Below are 18362 nucleotides of genomic sequence, written 5' to 3'. Positions count from 1 at the left end.
CACAGTCACTGTCCATCTGCGTAGTAAGATGCTGTAAAATCACTTGTCTTCTCTGTGTTGACAGCCCTCCCTGTGTCCCCCCACGCACTATACATGCTAATCGTAATGCCCTCTTTCTTTTTCCCTGCCCTTGTCCCTCCCTTCCCACCCATCCTCTCTAGTCCCTTTCCCTTTGGTAACTGTTAGTCCATTCTTGGGTTCTGTGATTCTGATGCTGTTTTGTTCCTTCAGTTTTCCTTTGTTCTTATACTCCACATATGACCACATATGAGTGAAATCATTTGGTACTTGTCTTTCTCTGCCTGGGTTATTTCAGTGAGCATAATACCCTCTAGCTCCATCCATGTTGTTGCGAATGGTAGGATCTGTTTTCTTCTTATGGCTGAGTAATATTCCATTGTGTATATATACCACATCTTCTTTATCCATTCATCTACTGATGGACATTTAGGTTGCTTCCATATCTTGGCTATTGTAAATAGTGCAGCGATAAACATAGGGGTGCATCTGTCTTTTTCAAACTGGAGTGCTGCATTCTTAGGGTAAATTCCTAGGAGTGGGATTCCCGGGTCAAATGGTATTTCTATTTTGAGCATTCTGAGGAACCTCCATATGGCTTTCCACAATGGTTGAACTAATTTACATTCCCACCAGCAGTGTAGGAGGGTTCCCCATTCTCCACAACCTCAGCCAACATTTGTTGTTGTTTGTCTTTTCGAAGATGGCGATCCTTACTGGTGTGAGGTGATATCTCATTGTGGTTTTAATTTGCATTTCTCTGATGATTAACTGCTAGGTGGTTTTTAAGGAATGAGACGGGTCCAGATTCTTCCCAACTCCCTATCCCATCCTGCAAATCTCACTTTGCACTTTTATGATCTGTCTTTTTTCATCAAGACGAGAAGAGAAATGTCTTTGAACTCTCTGAGGTTTAGTCCGTTCCATCTTTTGCGGGGAGAATTTATCATTGACAGGTTTTCTTTTTTTTTTTTGGTGGGGCTGTAGAGGAACATCAAAGGCATGGAAAATGTGGCTTCACCTTTTAAGCAGGGGCCCCACATCATGCAGAAAATAAACCAGCCCTTGGCTCAGATAAACGGAACACAGCATTTGGGGACAGAACAACAGTTGTGTTGATTTGATTTTCTTTGCAGAGGCTCTTTCCGTTTTCTATGTATAAGGGAGCTAAACCTGTTACAGCTCAAGCCAGAGCTGGCCTGGGAGTTTACACTTCCCTCATGGCATGCAGGCCTCAGGGCCACATCCTTTCACTTTCAATTACTTAGTATCCTTCATTGTCCTCTGGTTTATTGGTCTTGTCTTTCTAGTAGATACAGTGCCTTGGGGACAGAACTTTTCGTCTTGCACTTCTGTTCCCCACGTAGCACCTGACCAAGGATGGAACACAAGCTGTATTGCTCAGTTCTTGGTTAAAAATGCCATTTCCTCACTCTGAAGTCACAATGATTGAATAAATCCCAGGCAGTAGCTTATTTTGATGGTAAGATGTCTGGAGATGAATCCATATACAGCAATGTGGTGAGTATGGAATATAGTGATTACCAGGAGAGGGAAGGGTCACACTTCAAAGCAGGCTTTAGGCACAGAGATGGTCATTGTCATGTTGTTGATAATAGCAAAAAATGTAGAGACACTTAAATGTTCCTTAGTAGTGGAGTTTGGGTAGATTAGGTATATCCATACGTACAGGGAGAAAGTAAACAGCTATTTTAAAGACTAAGGTAGAGCAGGTGTTCAAGATAGCAGAGAAAAGTTAGATGGTATGATGCAATTTAGGTAAAAAAGAAAAGAGATGCAGCCACACATGTGATCCATACACAGAAAAATGTTGGAAGAATACATAAGAAACTTCATATTAATTATTGCTAGGGAATGGACTGAGAAGTCTGGAGTGGGAGCTTTATCTGTTTTCTGTCACTTATTGAATTTTTTTATCATGACTATATTGTTTTTATTAAAAAAAACCCAGCTGGTTAGGAAACAAGCTATCTTTAGATGGCAATGGGGAAAGTCCCTTCCAGGGTGCTGGTCAGGGGAAGGCAGTGGGTGAAGCGGGGTGGGCTGGGGCAAGTTGAAGGCCCACATTTCCTTCACCATGCGGTAACTGGCTTGCTCTGCGCACAGCGCACTGGCCAAACCAGCTCTATCCCATAAGGTGGAGACTAGACGGAGCATGAGAATGTTCTGAGTCAGAGTGACTTAAGTTAGGACTTCTGGGACATTCACTGACCACTGCCGCTCTGGAAGCCGGCCATGGGCTCCTGCGGCATCCCACACAGTGCTGATCACAGCTAGGAACTTCATGGTTTTGGACAAACCATTACTGTCTCACTCAAAAATCACCAATGGCTCACCATGGCTTATTCTGTGAAGTCCAAATTTACCCTAGTTTAATACTCAAGGCTTTCCCATGGCCAGTCCCATTCATTTGCTACAATTTCTTAATACTGCCAGCATATAGAGATGTCAGCACTGCCTGGCTTCAAATCCTGGCTTTGCTACTTACCCCTGTGTGACCTTGGACACATCACTTAACCTTTCTGTGCCTCAGTTTCCTCACCTGGAAAACCAGGATAACAGTACCCACATCATAGGGTTTGTGTGGGAATGTATGTAAATGCATGTGTGCCTGGCACACAGTAGGTGCTCCTTAAATGTTGCCTACATCTATTTTGCTTTCCTACCCTCACTCCATGATCTGGCTGGAATGCCTTTCCTGGCCAGTCCTCCTCATCTTGGAAGAGCTGTATCAGGCACACCTAGTCCTTAATCCCCCCCCCCCCCACCGTTAGTAGCAGTTCATGGACTTTAAGTATTACCTGGGCAACCTGGCAAAATGCGGATTCCGAGGTCTGCCTCCTAGAGACTCCTGCAGTCTGCAGAGTGGTCTGGAAACCGCACCCAGGGCATACCTGTGTGTGTAGCCCAGGGCCATGCCTGAAGAAGCAGGCCCCAACCAGCCTCTCCTTTGCACCCACCCGTGGAAGTCATTTTGCCATCTTTCTTGTGGCACTTTTCATAGATGAGTTTGTCCCTCTCAGGGGCACAGGCTTAGCTCTATTCGTTTTTCTGTTTCATAACATCTCGGGCACATAAGCCTCCCAATAAGTGCTTGTGGGTTATTAATGACCTGCTAGAAGGAGGTGCTCCCCAGCTCGCACCCCCAGCCTCTGCTTCTCCTGTCCCTGGGGCATGAGTGTGGGTGCACTGGAGTGAATGCAAATGCCCCCACCCTACCACAGGTGCAGCTGATGTCACTTATATCCGGGATCCCAAGCAGACTCATCACCTTCTCCCACATGTGTCTGCCAGTATTTCTGCAGGGAAAGTAGTCCACTTGGTTTTTTTTAAATTTTCCATTTGGAAAGAAAGTGAAAAGCCATCCTCCACTAGGGGTGTCACCAGTTCTTTCAGGGGGTTTTAGAAATAGAGGCTTACTTTGGCACCATGTAGGTTCAAGGTGGGGTGTGGGCGTCTGACCAAGCTCTCCAGGTGATGCTGCTGACACCTCTGATCATGAACCAAAGGGCCAGCCCCAAGTTCTCAACCTGAGCTGTGCTTCAGCAGAGCTGAGGGAGGGGCCGGAGCTTTGAGGCTATAGGGCCCTCCCCAATTTACCTAACCTCTTGGCCTTGGGTGGGCCCTAATTTCAGCCTGGTCAAGAGCCCCAGCAAAATGTAGTCCTGTGCCATTTCAAGGAGCAAGTGAACAGATGCTTGGTGAAGCTGAGCATGTTTGGGAAAGAAGAGATTCCTTGAAGACAGGGCTGGGTGGTTTTTAGTGGGAAGGCCTACGGAGCCCTAGTGGACAAAACCTCTTCCACTTAAAAGACAATCTCTTTCCTCAAAAACCAAAAGTTGCATGTTACTTCCAGCTTCCACATTTCTTTGCACACGTCCAACTCTGTGAAGTGAGGCTTTGTGCTAGAATCCCCCCTACAGCTGGCTTTCAAGGCCCTTTCTGGAGCTCTGCAGGCTACCTCAAAGATGGGCTAGAAATGCTCTACTTTTTGTTATTTTTTAGTTTCCTGAAATTGAAGAATAAAAAGGGAGTGAAAGATTCCAATTTATACATAGGAAATCCGCCCCCCTCCCCAATTCTGTCCTAGGAAATTCACAGATCTCCTTGAAGTTAAAAAACAAACACTGTGACTAGTTTCTACTCCTTGGAAGAATTTAATTCATCCTTTAATATAAATAAGGCAGCATGAAACACCAAGATCCCCACTGCTTTCTGATTCAAAACACCCCCATTTTCCCACTGAGTTGTCCTCTCCGAGTAAACAAGAGGCCAGAAGATAATTTTTCAGTTCACTTTCTCCTGGAAGCAAAGGGGAAGCAGATGAAGACATAGGCTTGGTCTTGGCTTCTGGATGCTGGCTCTTGGCTTCGGGGCCTCCTCCAAGCTAACTTGCCTCGTTGGAAAGTTGAAGATGAATGGGATGAGGAGGATGGCAAGGCACAGGCGATAATAAATAAGGCAATTCACCCCCTTCTGGAAATGATCCTGACAGAATGGGGGGCTTGGGGCTTCAGTGGGAGACCATGTGGCCAGGCTCGTTCTCTGGAGCTCAGTCTGACTCCGGCTCACATGCAAGGCTTCCTACAGGCTTCTATGCCAGCAGAGCCCAGCCTCCCGCTGTGAGTTAGCGCTGTCAGGCAGACTGTCTGTTTTCTAGAACACTCCAAGGCTAGTCGAGAGCACCTCTGGAGTAGGATCCTTCTTCAGGCCCTGGTGAGCCTGACACCCCCTGGAAGTGAGCATGCCATCTAGGAGGTATGGCCAGCTTGAACTCTGGCAGGAGAACCTAGTGCTGGTGCAGGTGCCCTCATTCTTGCTTCCTCCTTGGCCCTCACAAGGGCTACTGAGGTAACGCTGAGAGAGGAACTCCCCATGGGCTAGTGTTGCCACCCATGGAGGTAGTGGCTTCCCAACCCCGCTGCCCCAGGCTGGAGATGAGGCCAGCTCTGACCGCAGGCTCTGGTGGCCTTTCCAAGGCCTGCGGGCTGGGCCCCGAGGGCTGCCCTGTGTGTTCCCAGTCAGCTGGCACTCTGTTGGGCTCTTTGGGTCCTGGTCATCTATGTGGCTGGCAAAGCTCATCCAGAAAGGGGAGTTCTGTGTGGTGAGGGAGCCCCACTGGAGTGAACAGCTAGGGGCCTACAGATGGAGCCGGGCTTCCACAGTGGCTCTTGTTTCCAGGCATGTCCTGCTCTAGGATTGGGATCCTGAGGAAAACTCGGTGCTGCGGCTTCTCTCACCTCTCAGCTCTGCACTTTCTCTGATCTGGGCATCAGAGGCCAGACTGTGAGCTATAACTCAGCACCCCGGGTACCAGGCTCTGTCCTTTGCCCCAGTCACCCTGTGTCTCTCTTTCAGCTTTTACCTTTAGTAGCTGCAATCCCCTCAGACCCTCACCACACTGATGGTCAGAGAGACCAGCTGTGGAGAGAATAACGAGGAGTGAGGGGCTGCTGGACTTATACCCAACATGGTATGTGGGACCCACAGGGCTTGGACACAGCATGTTGGGGGAAGGAGTAGGGAGAAGGGAATGCACCAAGTGAGATTTTTAGCTGAAAAAGTGGCCAACTTAAACCTCTCTCAGCCACCAAGCACCACTTCTGTGCAAGAAATGTTAGCCACTGGGTCCTTGAATCTCCACTAGGTCTTTTCTCCAAATAGTATAAAAAACAGTAACCACAGTGGGACCCTTATTGTGTGGACTATGAATGAAGGCTGGAAATCCTCACATGTGTCCCTATTAGTGCTTTGGTTGCAGATGCCTTGGGCCAAGCATTATTGGAAGTCAGGGTGCGTGGTCTTAACATGGATCCGTCTGCATTCCTGTAGATCCTCTATGATATTTAAGTAAAGACTGACCTGGGATGTAAAAAGAATCATACGCAAATGGATGTTGGCATGTCTTTAATTCAGTGTCCAGAGTGTTCTGTCATCATCGTGGCCATTCGTGGGGATCCAAAAGCAAGCTGTAAGCATTGGTCTCCAAACCCAGACAAAGCCTCACCAGCAGACTCCCATGGCATGAAAGCAATCCAGCTTCTGGCTTGGAATTCTGTTTCCCCTGCACCATAGGTCCTGGCTTCTCTGGGAACCAAGGCTCCCAGCAAAGCCTGCCATTCTCCCAGGACGGGGCCTGCTGATACCCCCAAGGTGTGGACGTGGGTCCTGGGTCCTGGATGCGCTATAAGACAGTAGCTTTTTGGAGCAGGCTGGCATGGTCTGAGGGGATATGTAGGGAATACTCGCTAATGAGTGCTGGTGCATTCTTGAGCAGCTCATAGAAAGAGTCCACCGTCTTGCGGTAGAGACTTCGCTGCAGGATGAGCGGCCGGAAGAGGTTGAGAGGCTCGGCCCTGAGAATGGCCTCGGGCAGTCCCACGGTCTCGGGCACCTTTCGGTTGCCAATAAAGAAGTGATGGAGCTTCTTCTCGAGCAGGCTTTTCTCCAGGAAGCAGAGCAGCTCATGCAGACGCACATCCAGCTGCCCAGCCTTCCAGTCAGCGGCCTGCCGGGAGAGCAGGAGGTGCAACAGGGCTGTCTTCACGTGGTAGCTGCCAAGTCCACTGGGGCCGGTCAGGCGGCTCTGCTTGGAGAGCAGGAAGGAGGTGATCTGCAAGCAGGTGAGGTGGCAGGCACCCTCAGGCAGCCTCTTTGACATTGTCCTAAGGAAGTGTCGCTCATAGACAGCGAAGGACAAGAGCCAGTCAGTGCCGGACGCTGGGGTTCCCCCAGAGGGCTCCCTGGGAAGGTGGGAGACAAAGTACAGGTCTGAGTCATCACAATGGATCACAGGAATCACGTTGAAGGGCATGAACTTGCCTGAGCGGAACCTGATCTTGAGGGACCCTGGGGTGTCCAGCTGGTTAAAGGCCAGGTCGAACTCGTATTTGTGGGCAATGCGGTGCCAGGCTCTGGTGAGGGCTGTCTGAAACCACTTCATGACCTGCACTGAGTCTAGATATGGGGAATCTCGGGCACACAGTGGGTCTTCTGCCTTGCAGCCAGGCTGCACCGAGTTGTTTTTGCTGTGGAGGAGACACAGCATGTCCTCCCCAAGTTTGGTCTTGCCGCAGATGCAGCCCAGCATATCCTCGTCGGCCCGGACCACCTTAATCTGGCCATAACCCTGGCGATCCAAGGGCACGGAGTGGCCAGAGCACCAGAGCTCTGGATGGAAGTGGTAGGGCTCTGGGGGTGTGAAGGGCACAAAGAGTTTGCACTGCAGTGGCCTGTCCACCTGCCAGTTCTCATACATGCTGTCCACGCCAATGAAATCCTCCACCTCCATGTCTGTGTCCCGGTTGCAGAGGCTTCTCAGAGCTTCCAGCAAGTCATCCACGAAGCCTTCCACAAACTCGCGGGTACGAGCCGCATCAGCTGTGGCTCCCCGTATGCAACGCTCATGAAAGTGGTCGAGCATGGCCTTGTTGGGCAGGGTGAGGCCCCGGAGGGATGCACCCTCCAGGCCAGGCAGCTCGTCCTCAGTGCTGCCCAGGCACTCGGGTGAGGGCCCGTCTTGGTGGTCCTGCCGCCACAACTCGATCACCAGGAAGAGGATCATGCAGAGGGTGCTCCACAGGTCCCAGGCCATGCGGTTCTCATTCTGTGGCCGGCCCTCCTCCGCCACCTGCTCCAGGGCCTCCTTCTCCGCTGCCAGCCGCGCCATCTCCTCCTCCAGGCGTAGCTGCTCCAGCTGCAGCTTCTCCTGGTACACCTGCATGCTGTGGATGATCTCCTCCTCATTCTCGGGCACGGTGGTGTTCTCCCGAGGGAACAGCAGAGGGTGGTTGACGATGGCTGTCACCACCACCAGACACACCCGGAAGAGCTCCAGTGCCATGCTGGGGCTTTCCTAGGGGGAGAGAGAGAGACAGACAGTCACACCAAGCTCCCAACAATGCCATGTCTTCCCTAGAACTGCACACCAACCTCCACCTCACTGAGCAGGTGAGTGTCTTAGAGCTCTGCTCCCACCCAACCCACTATCTCCTCTCCTGCTTCAGTCTAGTCCTGGGAACAAGAGCCCGAAGTTCTACACCTCCGATCCACCACTGTGGTGGATCTCTGTTCTGTATGCCCAGACATTCCTCTTTCTGGTGGCAGTACCCCATTTTGCCTGGGAATCAGCCTTTTTCTACTCCCTGTCCTTATGGCTTGGGTGGGGATAACCTTGCCCCAGCTCCAGGGACGAACATATGACTGTGCTCTAGGGTTGCTGAGGGAACAGGCAACAGCTGGTGGTGGCTCTGTAGCTGCCTCAAAGTAGGGGTCTGCCTGAGAAAGATGCCAACATAGAGGAAAGCAGACTCCCAACCCCTGGATCCAGCTATGCCTGAAGCCATCACCTCTGAACTCTTTAGTCATACAAATCAATAAATTCTCCTTTTTGTTTAAGTCAGTTTGAGTTATTTTTCCATCATTTGAAACCAAAAACAGTCCTGAATAAGCCATTCCCTTCTTCTCCTAGTGAATGCCTTGTGGTGAACACATTTTCCTCAAGGCCTAGTGGAGAACAGGAGGGCTGGATTCCAAAGTCAGTCCTGTCATTGACTAGCTGTGTGACCTTGGGCATATTAACTCACCTCTCTGAGACTGTTTCCTTACTGCACCAGAGGAAAGCCACAGTACCCACAGGGTCACCACACTAATGGATGGATATCCACACAAACTGCATACACAGCACACTGAATGGCGGACAGCATGTATTCAGTGAATAACAACGGTGTGAAGCCGTTTTGTGAACTGATCTTCCCACACTGTAAACCTGTCCTTCTGATCTGGAAGTCTGTACCCCAAATTCAGACACTGACCTCCTGGGTCTTCATCCAGGACAATTTGGAGACAACCAGAGTGACCAAGTCATTGGTTTCCCTCTCTTGTGTCATCTGAACTTTAAATCTGACTTAATTGTGGAACGAGACACTCCATTCCTCCAGGATAAAAGGATTTTTAGGTCTCAGGTGACTTCTGGGGAAGGGCTAACCTCGTATAATCCTTGCTGTTCAGACTGTGCACCTGTAATATCTCCTGGGAATTTGCTAGAAATGCAGAATCTCAACCCCACTCCAGGCCTACTGAACCAGAATCTGCATTTTAATATCATCTTTAATACATTACAGTCTCAGAGGCACCATCCTGCAGTGTAAGCCTGACATTACACCCTCTCCTCTCCCTGGCAGGTACTATGGGAAACAACAATTGGCTTTTTCCACACTTGTTCTTTCCTGTCTGGGACCTCAGCTAAGAGCACAAATGGCCACATGAGATCCTGGCTGGACAATAAAGTACATAGGAGAGTTCCTCCCACTGCACCACTGATGCTTGCCAACACATGCTGTTAGGAGCTGCTGTGTTTTTACTGAGCCTCATTCCCTGACCTTGAATTTGTACCCTAATAACTACCTGTTCTGATTTTTACCCTAATGGCACCAAGGAGCAGGTGTTTGCCACCAGGTAAGGACCTCTGCAGATTCTACCCGGCAACGCCAGGATGGAGATGACCTGAGTGCCACACTTGGATAGAGACTACAGCCGAGAAGCGAGTCCACTCTGTACACAGCTGCATGCGTCAGCAGGAACCAAGAGGGCTGGGTGGAAGGGAGGTCCAGCAACAGCAGAATTCAGAAATATCCAGGCCTCAGAGGTGAACTCTGAGGCACTTTTGTGCTTCCACTTGAGGAGGAAACGGAGGATAGGAGAAAGTGGAGGAAACCAGACTGGAAAGGGAGGGGGTGGGGAAAACATGCAGGGGGCAGCCAGCCAGCTTTTCTTCCCTGAGACAAGGAGCAGCTTGCTAGATAATTGCAGAAACAGGTCAGCCCTGGCTTCTACATTAGTGAAACATCAATGGAAAGTTTTGCCAGAGTGGTCCGCAGCAAAGCTGCCAAGGCTGGCTCATCAAAGTGGACCAGAACGTTAAGACACAGGTGTGGCATACTCATTCTAGAATACCAGTCAGCAGCCAGTTTGGAGATAACTTGTGGATTTTGAGACCTTTTGGAGCCCCCATACCAAATGCAGCCACCTTCAGGCACAGCAGGTCCTGACAAGTCACATAATAGCCCTTGGGAACTCCCAGCCAGGAGGTCAGTTGCCATGTTAACTCCAGGTAGGATGACACCGGGGTAAGGTGCTATTCCAATCCCTATGCCTGGGGAGTCCCTCTCCTCTCTGACAGCCTCCCTAGGGCCACCTGTGCTGGTGGATGAAGGGCTGTAAAGGCCTCCTTGTACTGGGGCAGGCAAGGCTCAAGACTTCAGACTCCAAGCCACATGCAGCAATCAACTGTGTGTGCAAGGGGCTAAGAGGACTCTGGAGGGGAGAGAAACTGGGTTGGAACCTAGCATGTGTACCTATGAGATGTGTGACCTTGGAGAAACCACTCCACTGCCCAGCACCTCAGTCTTTTCATCTGTAAAATGGGAATAAAACACCTGCTGTGGTAAAGCTTGAATGAGGTAATGCATATAAAGACCTTAGCAAAATGCTTGCCCCTTGCGTATATTTTCTCATAAAAGGATAGCTGTGATGGGATGGGAATATGCAGATGAAGTTGCCTTCAGGGGTTGGTGACTGCCACACAGATGGCCCTAGAAGTACTCTGGAAAGACACAGGAAGCTCCAGAAACACTGACAATAGTAGGGTTACAGACAAGACAATGGGGGCCTGAGGGAAATGAGGCCACATAGTGGAAGAGGCCTAGGCTGTGGGTGAGTCACTTAGCTTCCCAGGGCTCCGGCACTTTACCTGTGAGAGGGAGCTAACAGCAGGCCCCACTTCACAGGAAGGCTGGCTTAGGGGGTAACCCCTGTCAGGTGCTGAGCTCAGAGCTCAGTCCCAGCAGGCACCCTACAAAACCAGCTCACCTTCAGCCCACGTGGGTCTCTGTTTTCTCACGCTCCAAGCATGCCAGCCCTGCCCAAGTCCTTGGGGCACAGAGGAACACACGCTCAGAAGTGCTTCTGAAAGCACACGGTGCCCCTCCCAGGGTGCTGCCCCTTGGCACGTCACTGCACCAACCCTGCCCGCCCACAGCTGGGGAAGCCTTCAGAGCCCTGGATACTCCTGGAGGTGCAGTTCCCTCTGACTCCATCCTCAACTTCTAAATCATCGGCTCCCTCCCTGGGATCAGATGGGATCCCAGCTGCCATTTTGCTCCTTCTAACTTTGCACTCACTGGCTGGCTTGCTCATGGCACCTTAGCATATGCAGAACGGGTGGCTGCTCACTGCTTACCAGATGGTGCTGAGTTTGAATCCTCCTATTTCCCCTCCCCAGACTAAGTCACATGGACACTGTCCTGGGGGCCAGGGAGCGCAGAAGAACGAGGGAACAGAATCCGGGTGGTTTGACTTACGGAGACCACAGGGACAGGGCAGGTAGCTGGGAGCCTCCCACAAAACCGTGGACACGCATGCACACCCTCTTCCCCAGTCTACCTCTGCCTTGGTCCAAGCTCTCATCTCTAACAAGGCTGCTCCACACATGTGATCTGAGACGTCCAGTTGGGTTTGGCTTTGAAAATAAACCTGGGTCACTCCCAGGGCTTTTGTATGTCTGCTTGCCAGGAAGCCCACAGGAAATCTGCTTAGTTACTCTCCACCCCCACCCTGCCCACAGAGCATGGGGAGGTCCATGCAGGCCACAGCTAAACTTAGCCTGGCAAAGGGCCAGCGTCTTGGGGCAGCAGACGCTGGGTAAGAGGGTAGCCTCTGTTTGCCCTGGGCAGAGGGGTGCAGGTGGTCAGCCCAGACCATTGGCTGTTCAGACCCTTACTCTGTGCCTGGCCAGAAGTCCCAGGTCCCGGAGCAAACATCTAAATCTCCCGTCCTTGGGGTCTGTCATCCTTGGGGACCCCAGAGCCCCTCGACACTACCACCAGAGCCTTATTCAGTGAACGTCACTGAGAGTTGTCTAACAGCAGCACACTTCTGTTTATCAAGCCTTCACAAGGATGTGCTGGGTATGTGACCCTGTAACCTCAGCAGTGGGTGTTATCCCAGTTCCACAGATGCCCAAAAGACCAAGTAATTTTCCAGTCACACAACTAGAAAAGGCACAGCTGGGCTGAGAGTCATTCTGTTGTGTCTGCTTCCACCTGCCAAGCCCAGGTTCTTTCCACTGTGCTGGTGCTGCAGGGCCCAGAGATGAGTGCAGCCGGATTCTCAGCAGGAAAAACACCATAGCCCCCGTGGGGAGGCAACAGGCCATGAAAATGCAGAGGAAGAGTTTCTTTTCTGTTCTTTGGGGACCCCTCGTCTATAGACTGTCCCTGTGTCCACCTGATGGGGAGATCTGGGTGTGCAAGCCCTTGGTTCCATGTCTACCTCCTTCCAGACAGAATTCCCACAGCAAACCGGGAGCACTGTGAGCCTGTGTCCAGCACCACAAAGTGTTCATCCACCCCCCTTCAGCTCTATCATCCACCTGCCCCCACCCAGGGCTGGCTCAGTGGCCTCCGCAGAAGGGGCACCCAGGACCCATTTCTCAGCAGCCCTGTAGGCCCCCTGGGACAGCAGTTCTTAAATGTGGTCCCCAACTCAACAGTACCAGCATCTTGGGAACTTGCTAGGCATGCAAATTTCCACATGCAATCTCAGACCTGACCTTCAGAAACTCCAGGGCTGCGGCCCAACATCTGTGTGTTTAATGAGCCCACCAGGTGGTTCTAATGCTCACTGAAGTCTGCAATCTACCCCTGCCCAAGCCAGACAGCCTTCCAGGGAGGAGGAGGTGGGTTTCCCACAGTGTCGCTGCAGCCCAGATTCTGGAGCTTGCTGAAGGTTTGTCCCACACCCAGCCTGTCGGATGCCATTAGCTCTGCTCATGACAACAGCAAAAAGCAGCCCTGGCCCTGGCGTCATCTTCAGAGCTAAAAGGAGCAGCTGATGTGTTTCTTTATGAAATGGAAAAAAGGAGGTGGGTTGGTGGCACTTGTAGTTCTGGCCCCATGGGGTTGCTGTGTCCCTTTCCCACTGCTTAGATTCTGGGCCTTCTGAGAAAGAAGGGGCCAAGGGAGACCAAACTGTTGATAAGTTTGGGCTGAAGCCCAACTGTGCACCTGGCCTGGAGCTGGAGTTTCACAGTCCCAGCTAACGCGGTATAGTTGTTTGGGGAAATAAAAGCAGACATCTACGAAAGTCGGAGTTTAGAGCTGTACTAATCTAAGCCCCGTTTTTTACAGATGAGGAAACAGGCCTAAACAGAAGACATGCTTGACTGGGAGGGTGGGTGGAAGCGATCCTGGAGGGCTGAACATGACCTGTGGACCCCCTCAGGGACTCCCACCCAGACGGAAGAGGAGTGGGGAAAGGTAAGCCATTTTCATCAGTAGTGGCGTTTACATTTAGGAAGCTAAGTTCTCTGTGTGTTTTGCCATTTAATTTTCAGAACATCAGTTCGGCATTTACAATATCCCTACCTTGTAAGGAGACTGCTGAGGAAGTCCACTGGGTGGCTTCTCAAACTCCCTGTCTGCAGTGAGTGGGTTCCCCTCCCTCTGCTCTGCCAGGGGATATGTGAGCCCTGCCAAGTCTTCCTGCCTGGTGGCACCTCCCAGGCACCACTGCCCGGAGTGTCCACCAAAACCATTCAGGTCTGCTGTCCTCCAAGCTTTCTAGCCTTGGAGAAGCAGGACTATAAGAATGCAGAGTACGAGTATGACCCTGAATCTTGGTGTTGGAGTTTGGGCCCCATGAACAGTCTGTCTAAAGCCGCGGTGAGGCCCTTCTCCCACGGTCTGGCCTATCTTGCCTCATCCCCGATTCCACGCTTCTCGGTAGTGGAGACCGTGGCCCGCCCTGGAGTCGGACCAGCTTTCCCGCCCATCGTCATTCAGGGCCGGCGCCAAGGCCCCTCCTCTGGGGAGCCCGCCCCCTTGCCTGAACTCCTGCAGCTCAGGCCACCTTTCTGCTCTTTACTGTGTCAGGTCACCCACCAGTCCCTCCCTGCCTTCGCAGTTCCAGTTCCAGGGAGCTACAGAGGCTGAACATCTTCCTGCCTCCTCCAGGGCACCAGGCTTGGGGCTAGCATGCTCAGGAACCCCTAAGTCAGCAGGAGTTGACTTAGCACCCACTTGGGAGGAGATGGCCAGCTGTGGGAGTGATGTCTCCACAAACGCCTTCCTCTTCACCTAACTCAGGGCCAGGGGACAGGCAGACTCAGCTCAAATGGTTCAGTAAGGGCAGCTCTGGACACATTACCACTCGACCTGATTGGCTCCTGCCCTTCTGGGATGGAGAATGGCCCTGCAGAGCCGGCCCACGCCCCAGCAAGGGCAAGGCCATAGTGCTACCACTGGGCATCTCTGGCTGAGGGACCCCAAACAGGGACAGGGAGGGGTCAGGGGACTATGGCAGGCCTCAGGTCTGGGGAGGAGAGGGAGGGGCAGGCAAAAAAGGAAGAGAGGAAAGAGGAAGGAAGAGGAACAACAACAAATTGAGAAAGTGGGTAGGAGGTGTGGTTCCGGGCCCCCAGCCCCTCCTGCCCTTAGCATCTCTGCAGCCGCCCCTCCCCCTGCCCAGTCACCTTCCAAACCACACTCACTGGGCAGAACCTGTCGTGGCCTCCAGCCAGGCTCACCTTCCTCAGGACTACAGTCCTCAAAGCCACTGGGCTCCCTCCCATACCTCCTTTCAAGTCACACCTCCTGGGGGCAGGGGTTGTAATGTCTAATGCCAGGGAGGGGAGCACCCCTGCAGAAAACGGGCAAGGCTGCAGGGGCTGGAGATCCAACTGGTAGGGATGGGGTCAGCTGGGTCACACATGCTTTATCAAAGGGGCAGAGCCACCACATCACATGTTCTGTGCACCAAGAATAGCATCTTTTTTTCTATGAGAAGCCAGAAATCTAGATTATCAAAATCCCCCAATATTACAATGTCACTGCTATTGCAAAAATTCTTTAAAAATCATGTGAGCCAAATAAAATATGTCAGTGTGCCACCTACAGCCTGCAGGCCCAGTCTACGGCGCCCTCCCCATGTCTGCTCTCCAGTCCCTGCAGCTCCCCACCCCTCCAAGCATTCCTCAAGGCTGCCCTTGACCCTGGACCCTCCTCACTGGTCCTCCTCAGTGATACTGCTACTTGCTATTCCCGTTGCATCCACCTCTGAAACACCCCCACTCTGACCTGACTCTTCTCCCCAGACCCAGTCCTGACTCTGCTCCAGTGTCTCCCAATTGGTCCCAGTAGCCGCCCTCAGAATGATCATTACCAGCATTATGAGGCCTGTGTGCCAGGCCTGTGCTAGGGGCTACATGAAAGCCCTCCCTGCGGCCTCTCTGGGGACTAAGAGACCTTGTAGTCTAATGGGTATTACAGCACCAGGGAGTACTCGGTACTACCGTCTACGGACCCAGGGATTGGGGAACCAGACCCCACTGCCCCTCTGGGAGACCCCAGACTGACGGAGCAGAGACCTGGGCTCAGCAGGACCCAGGGAGCAAGACTGGGCCCTTGTGAGGGTGGGAGGAAGGCAGAGAGAGAGCGTGTGCAGAGAGGAGACCCCTGCCCCACGCCCGGCCGAGGTGGAGCCTGTGGGAAAGTGCACACTGTGAGAGGAGTGGCCTCCTCACTAAGGTGAGGTCCTGCAGCTCTGCTGTCACATGGCCACACTGGCCAGATTCACAGAGCACTCCGGTCACACCCCTGAAAGCATTAAATTTCCTCAGGCTCACTCTTGGAAGACGGAGTTTCCAAAATGTCACCAGAATGCCAACCCTGTCCTCTGGGGTGGGGTCATGCGGCTGGCCAGCCCAGATGCAGGAAGGACAGAGGCCAGGACTCTACCAGCGGGGGTGGGAGAGCCTACACCCTTCCTGTCCCAGCTCCTCCATCAGCAGCTCATGCATGTCCCTTGACAAGCAAGGGATGGAGAAGGCAGGGAAGCCATCAATATCCCAGGAGGGACACAGCGTCCTTCTGTCCATGATGCCTGACTTCCCCACTGTAGAGGCCCTGACCTGCAGGGCGTCGAGGAAAATCAGTGTCTTGGGACAGAGAGACAGACATACTGAGGCCTGGTGTTGCAGAGGCTAAGGGACGACAAGGAGGCCTGAGCTCACAGAGACAAGGAAGGGCTCCCCTGAAAGCTCTGAGTCCAGGCCTACATCCCCTTTTCTCTCATTATTCTCCCTGGGCACCTCAAATGCAACAATCACTGCACGGGTAAGTCCATGTGCTAACACCCAGGCCCTTTGAATGTGACCTTATTTGGAAGGAAGCATCTTTACAGATGTAATTAAATTGAGGACCTTGAGATGAGCTCAGCTGGCATTACCCAATGGGCCCTTAATCCAAGTAAGTATCCTTATAAAGAGACAGAAAAGGAAAAAATGGCAAAGAGGAGAAGGCGAGAGACGTCGCAAGCAGAGGCTGGAGCAATACTGCCACAGCCCAGGGATGGCTGGAGCCCCGGGAAGCTGGACAAGGAAAAGAAGTATTCTCCCATAGAGCCTTAGGAGTGAGTATGGCCCTGTGGGTACCTTGAATTTAGGCTTCTGGCCTCCAGAACTTTGCGGGGAGACATTTCTGTTGTGTTCTGGTAGCCCTGGTGTACTAATGCAGTCTGAGAGTGAGATGCAATCTCCTGTCCTCACCCAGCTTCCCCACTGACTGTCCTGTTTCTGCCAGGCATTGGCAGTCTCTGCAGCCTGGGGGTTCCATACTGACGGCGCTCCCCATCCTACTGGCAGTGTCATGGGCCTTTGGAATCAGCTCCTCTGAGCACTCATATTTCCTGGCCACCCAGGTAGCCTCCTCGGCCCTGGAGGTCTCCCTTCCCCATTTCAGCGGGTTTCTGTTTCCAAGGGACACAGGTCAGAGCTTTAAGCCTGACGTTCAAGGCCTGGACCCAGCAAGCCACAGGGGCCTTCCCACCTGCTGGCCACTTCAGATTATCGAGCGTTCCCTGAACCCCTCATATACTCCCCCACCACGTCACACCTCACATCTCTGAAGCGAACACCATACACCCAGGGGTCCTCACAGGGAGCACAAGAGCCTTCCCGACCCTTCCCCAAACCCCAACTCCTGAGACAAATGCTTCTTTCTTGAAAGGGGCAGAAGAACAAAGGAAGATGGCATATTTACTAAGCCCCTCTGAGTGCAGCATCTGGAGCCTTGTGCAGATGTGTCTCCAGACACAGCAGGCACCCTAGAAAGGCTTACCCACCTCCACATTCTTAGCTGCCACACCTGCGCAGCAGCCCAAGGCGTGGAGGCCGAGCAGAAGCTCAAGGTCCCACCAGTAGGCAGAGAGCCGAGGAGCCACACGCACTTCTCGATGCCCCTCCAGACCCACCGGCCCCCGGGCCCCCGTCCTGCCCCTTCATCATAGTGAGCTACCTTGGTCTGCTCTCACCCCACTGCCTTCCTGGGCAGTGAGCTCCTCCAGGGCCAGGGCAGGCTTGTCTGTCAGGATATCCCCAAAGCGTCTGATGGAGACCAAAAGCAGGGCTGCCTACTCATTGTAGTGAGGCACCACCAGCACTTACATCCTGCATTCTAGAGACTGGTTCTCAAAAGAAGGCCATTGCAAATGCCCTTCGTTCTCAGGAAGGATGTGTTTCCTGTAGCGAGTGTGCATCAGGGGGCCTCCTGTGACCTTGAGAGATTCCCACCTTGGATTTCTAGACACGGGAGCATGTTAACAATACAAACGTGGCCTAACCATTTCCCACAGTGAAGCAGCCCTCATGTGCAGTCTGATGTTGGCTTGGCTTGAGCTACTATTTCTAGTAATTTCCAGCAGCGCCAGGCTCCATCTCACCCTCAGAGCACCAGCAAGGAGGGAACATTAACATCCATCTCAGGGCAGGGGTACCAGGACTCCCCAAACTTGTCCCCATTCTTGCCCCACCACTCTGTTCTCTGACCCCTGCCTCCACGCAGAGTAGCAAATGCCAAGAACAGCCACACTTTCACTGTGGGGAGGGGAGGGCAGGAGGAAAGCAGGCTCCAGACAACAGCAATAAGGGTCTTCATGGGGAGGGACTGGAGGGGGTGGAGTAGGAACCAGGGAGTAAATACAAAGGGAAACAAAGTGGAGACAAAGCCCTCCCTTGGCCACCCGCTTTCCCTCTCACAGATGAGCTGGGGATGGAAGGAATTAAACAGACTGCTGGCACCACCTTCCTTGTGACCCCTAGATGGGAACAAAGAGACCAGCTCAGAAAGTCAACCTGGCCTCTCAGGCACAGGGAGGACGGCCCCCAGGGCTTTTCCACAGCCACAGCAAAAGGCCAGTTTCCCCACCAGCCCTCCCCACCCCACTGCCACCCCACTGCCCACCCCCTGCCTCTTACTCACGTTGTGGCT

The 18362-nt window shown here is 52.5% G+C and overlaps 2 protein-coding genes and 1 long non-coding RNA gene across 3 annotated transcripts in view; 2 read left to right on the top strand and 1 right to left on the bottom strand.

Moving 5' to 3' along the window:
* Positions 1 to 7485, top strand: part of LOC108383963 (glutathione S-transferase omega-2-like) — a 57185-nt gene extending 49700 nt beyond the window's left edge. The window contains 2 exon segments of the mRNA XM_073240465.1: positions 6479 to 6662; positions 7350 to 7485. The gene's annotated coding sequence lies outside the window, so the exon portion shown is untranslated.
* Positions 4174 to 17523, bottom strand: LOC140850348 (inositol 1,4,5-trisphosphate receptor-interacting protein-like). The gene is given in 3 exon segments (XM_073240464.1): positions 4174 to 6257; positions 6260 to 7894; positions 17391 to 17523. Coding segments are annotated over 2 exon segments (1929 nt in total). The 5' UTR covers positions 7883 to 7894; positions 17391 to 17523; the 3' UTR covers positions 4174 to 5951.
* On the top strand, positions 7852 to 8436 carry LOC140850350 (uncharacterized). The gene is made up of 2 exons (XR_012133043.1): positions 7852 to 7989; positions 8253 to 8436. It is a non-coding gene; the product is annotated as an uncharacterized lncRNA (long non-coding RNA).
* Positions 17524 to 18362: the final 839 nt, after the last annotated feature.

This window comes from Manis javanica, chromosome 7 (genome assembly GCF_040802235.1).
Source record: "Manis javanica isolate MJ-LG chromosome 7, MJ_LKY, whole genome shotgun sequence".
NCBI lineage: Eukaryota > Metazoa > Chordata > Mammalia > Pholidota > Manidae > Manis > Manis javanica.
Note: the sequence above shows the minus strand (reverse complement) of the source record. Positions and strands in the feature narration are given on the sequence as shown.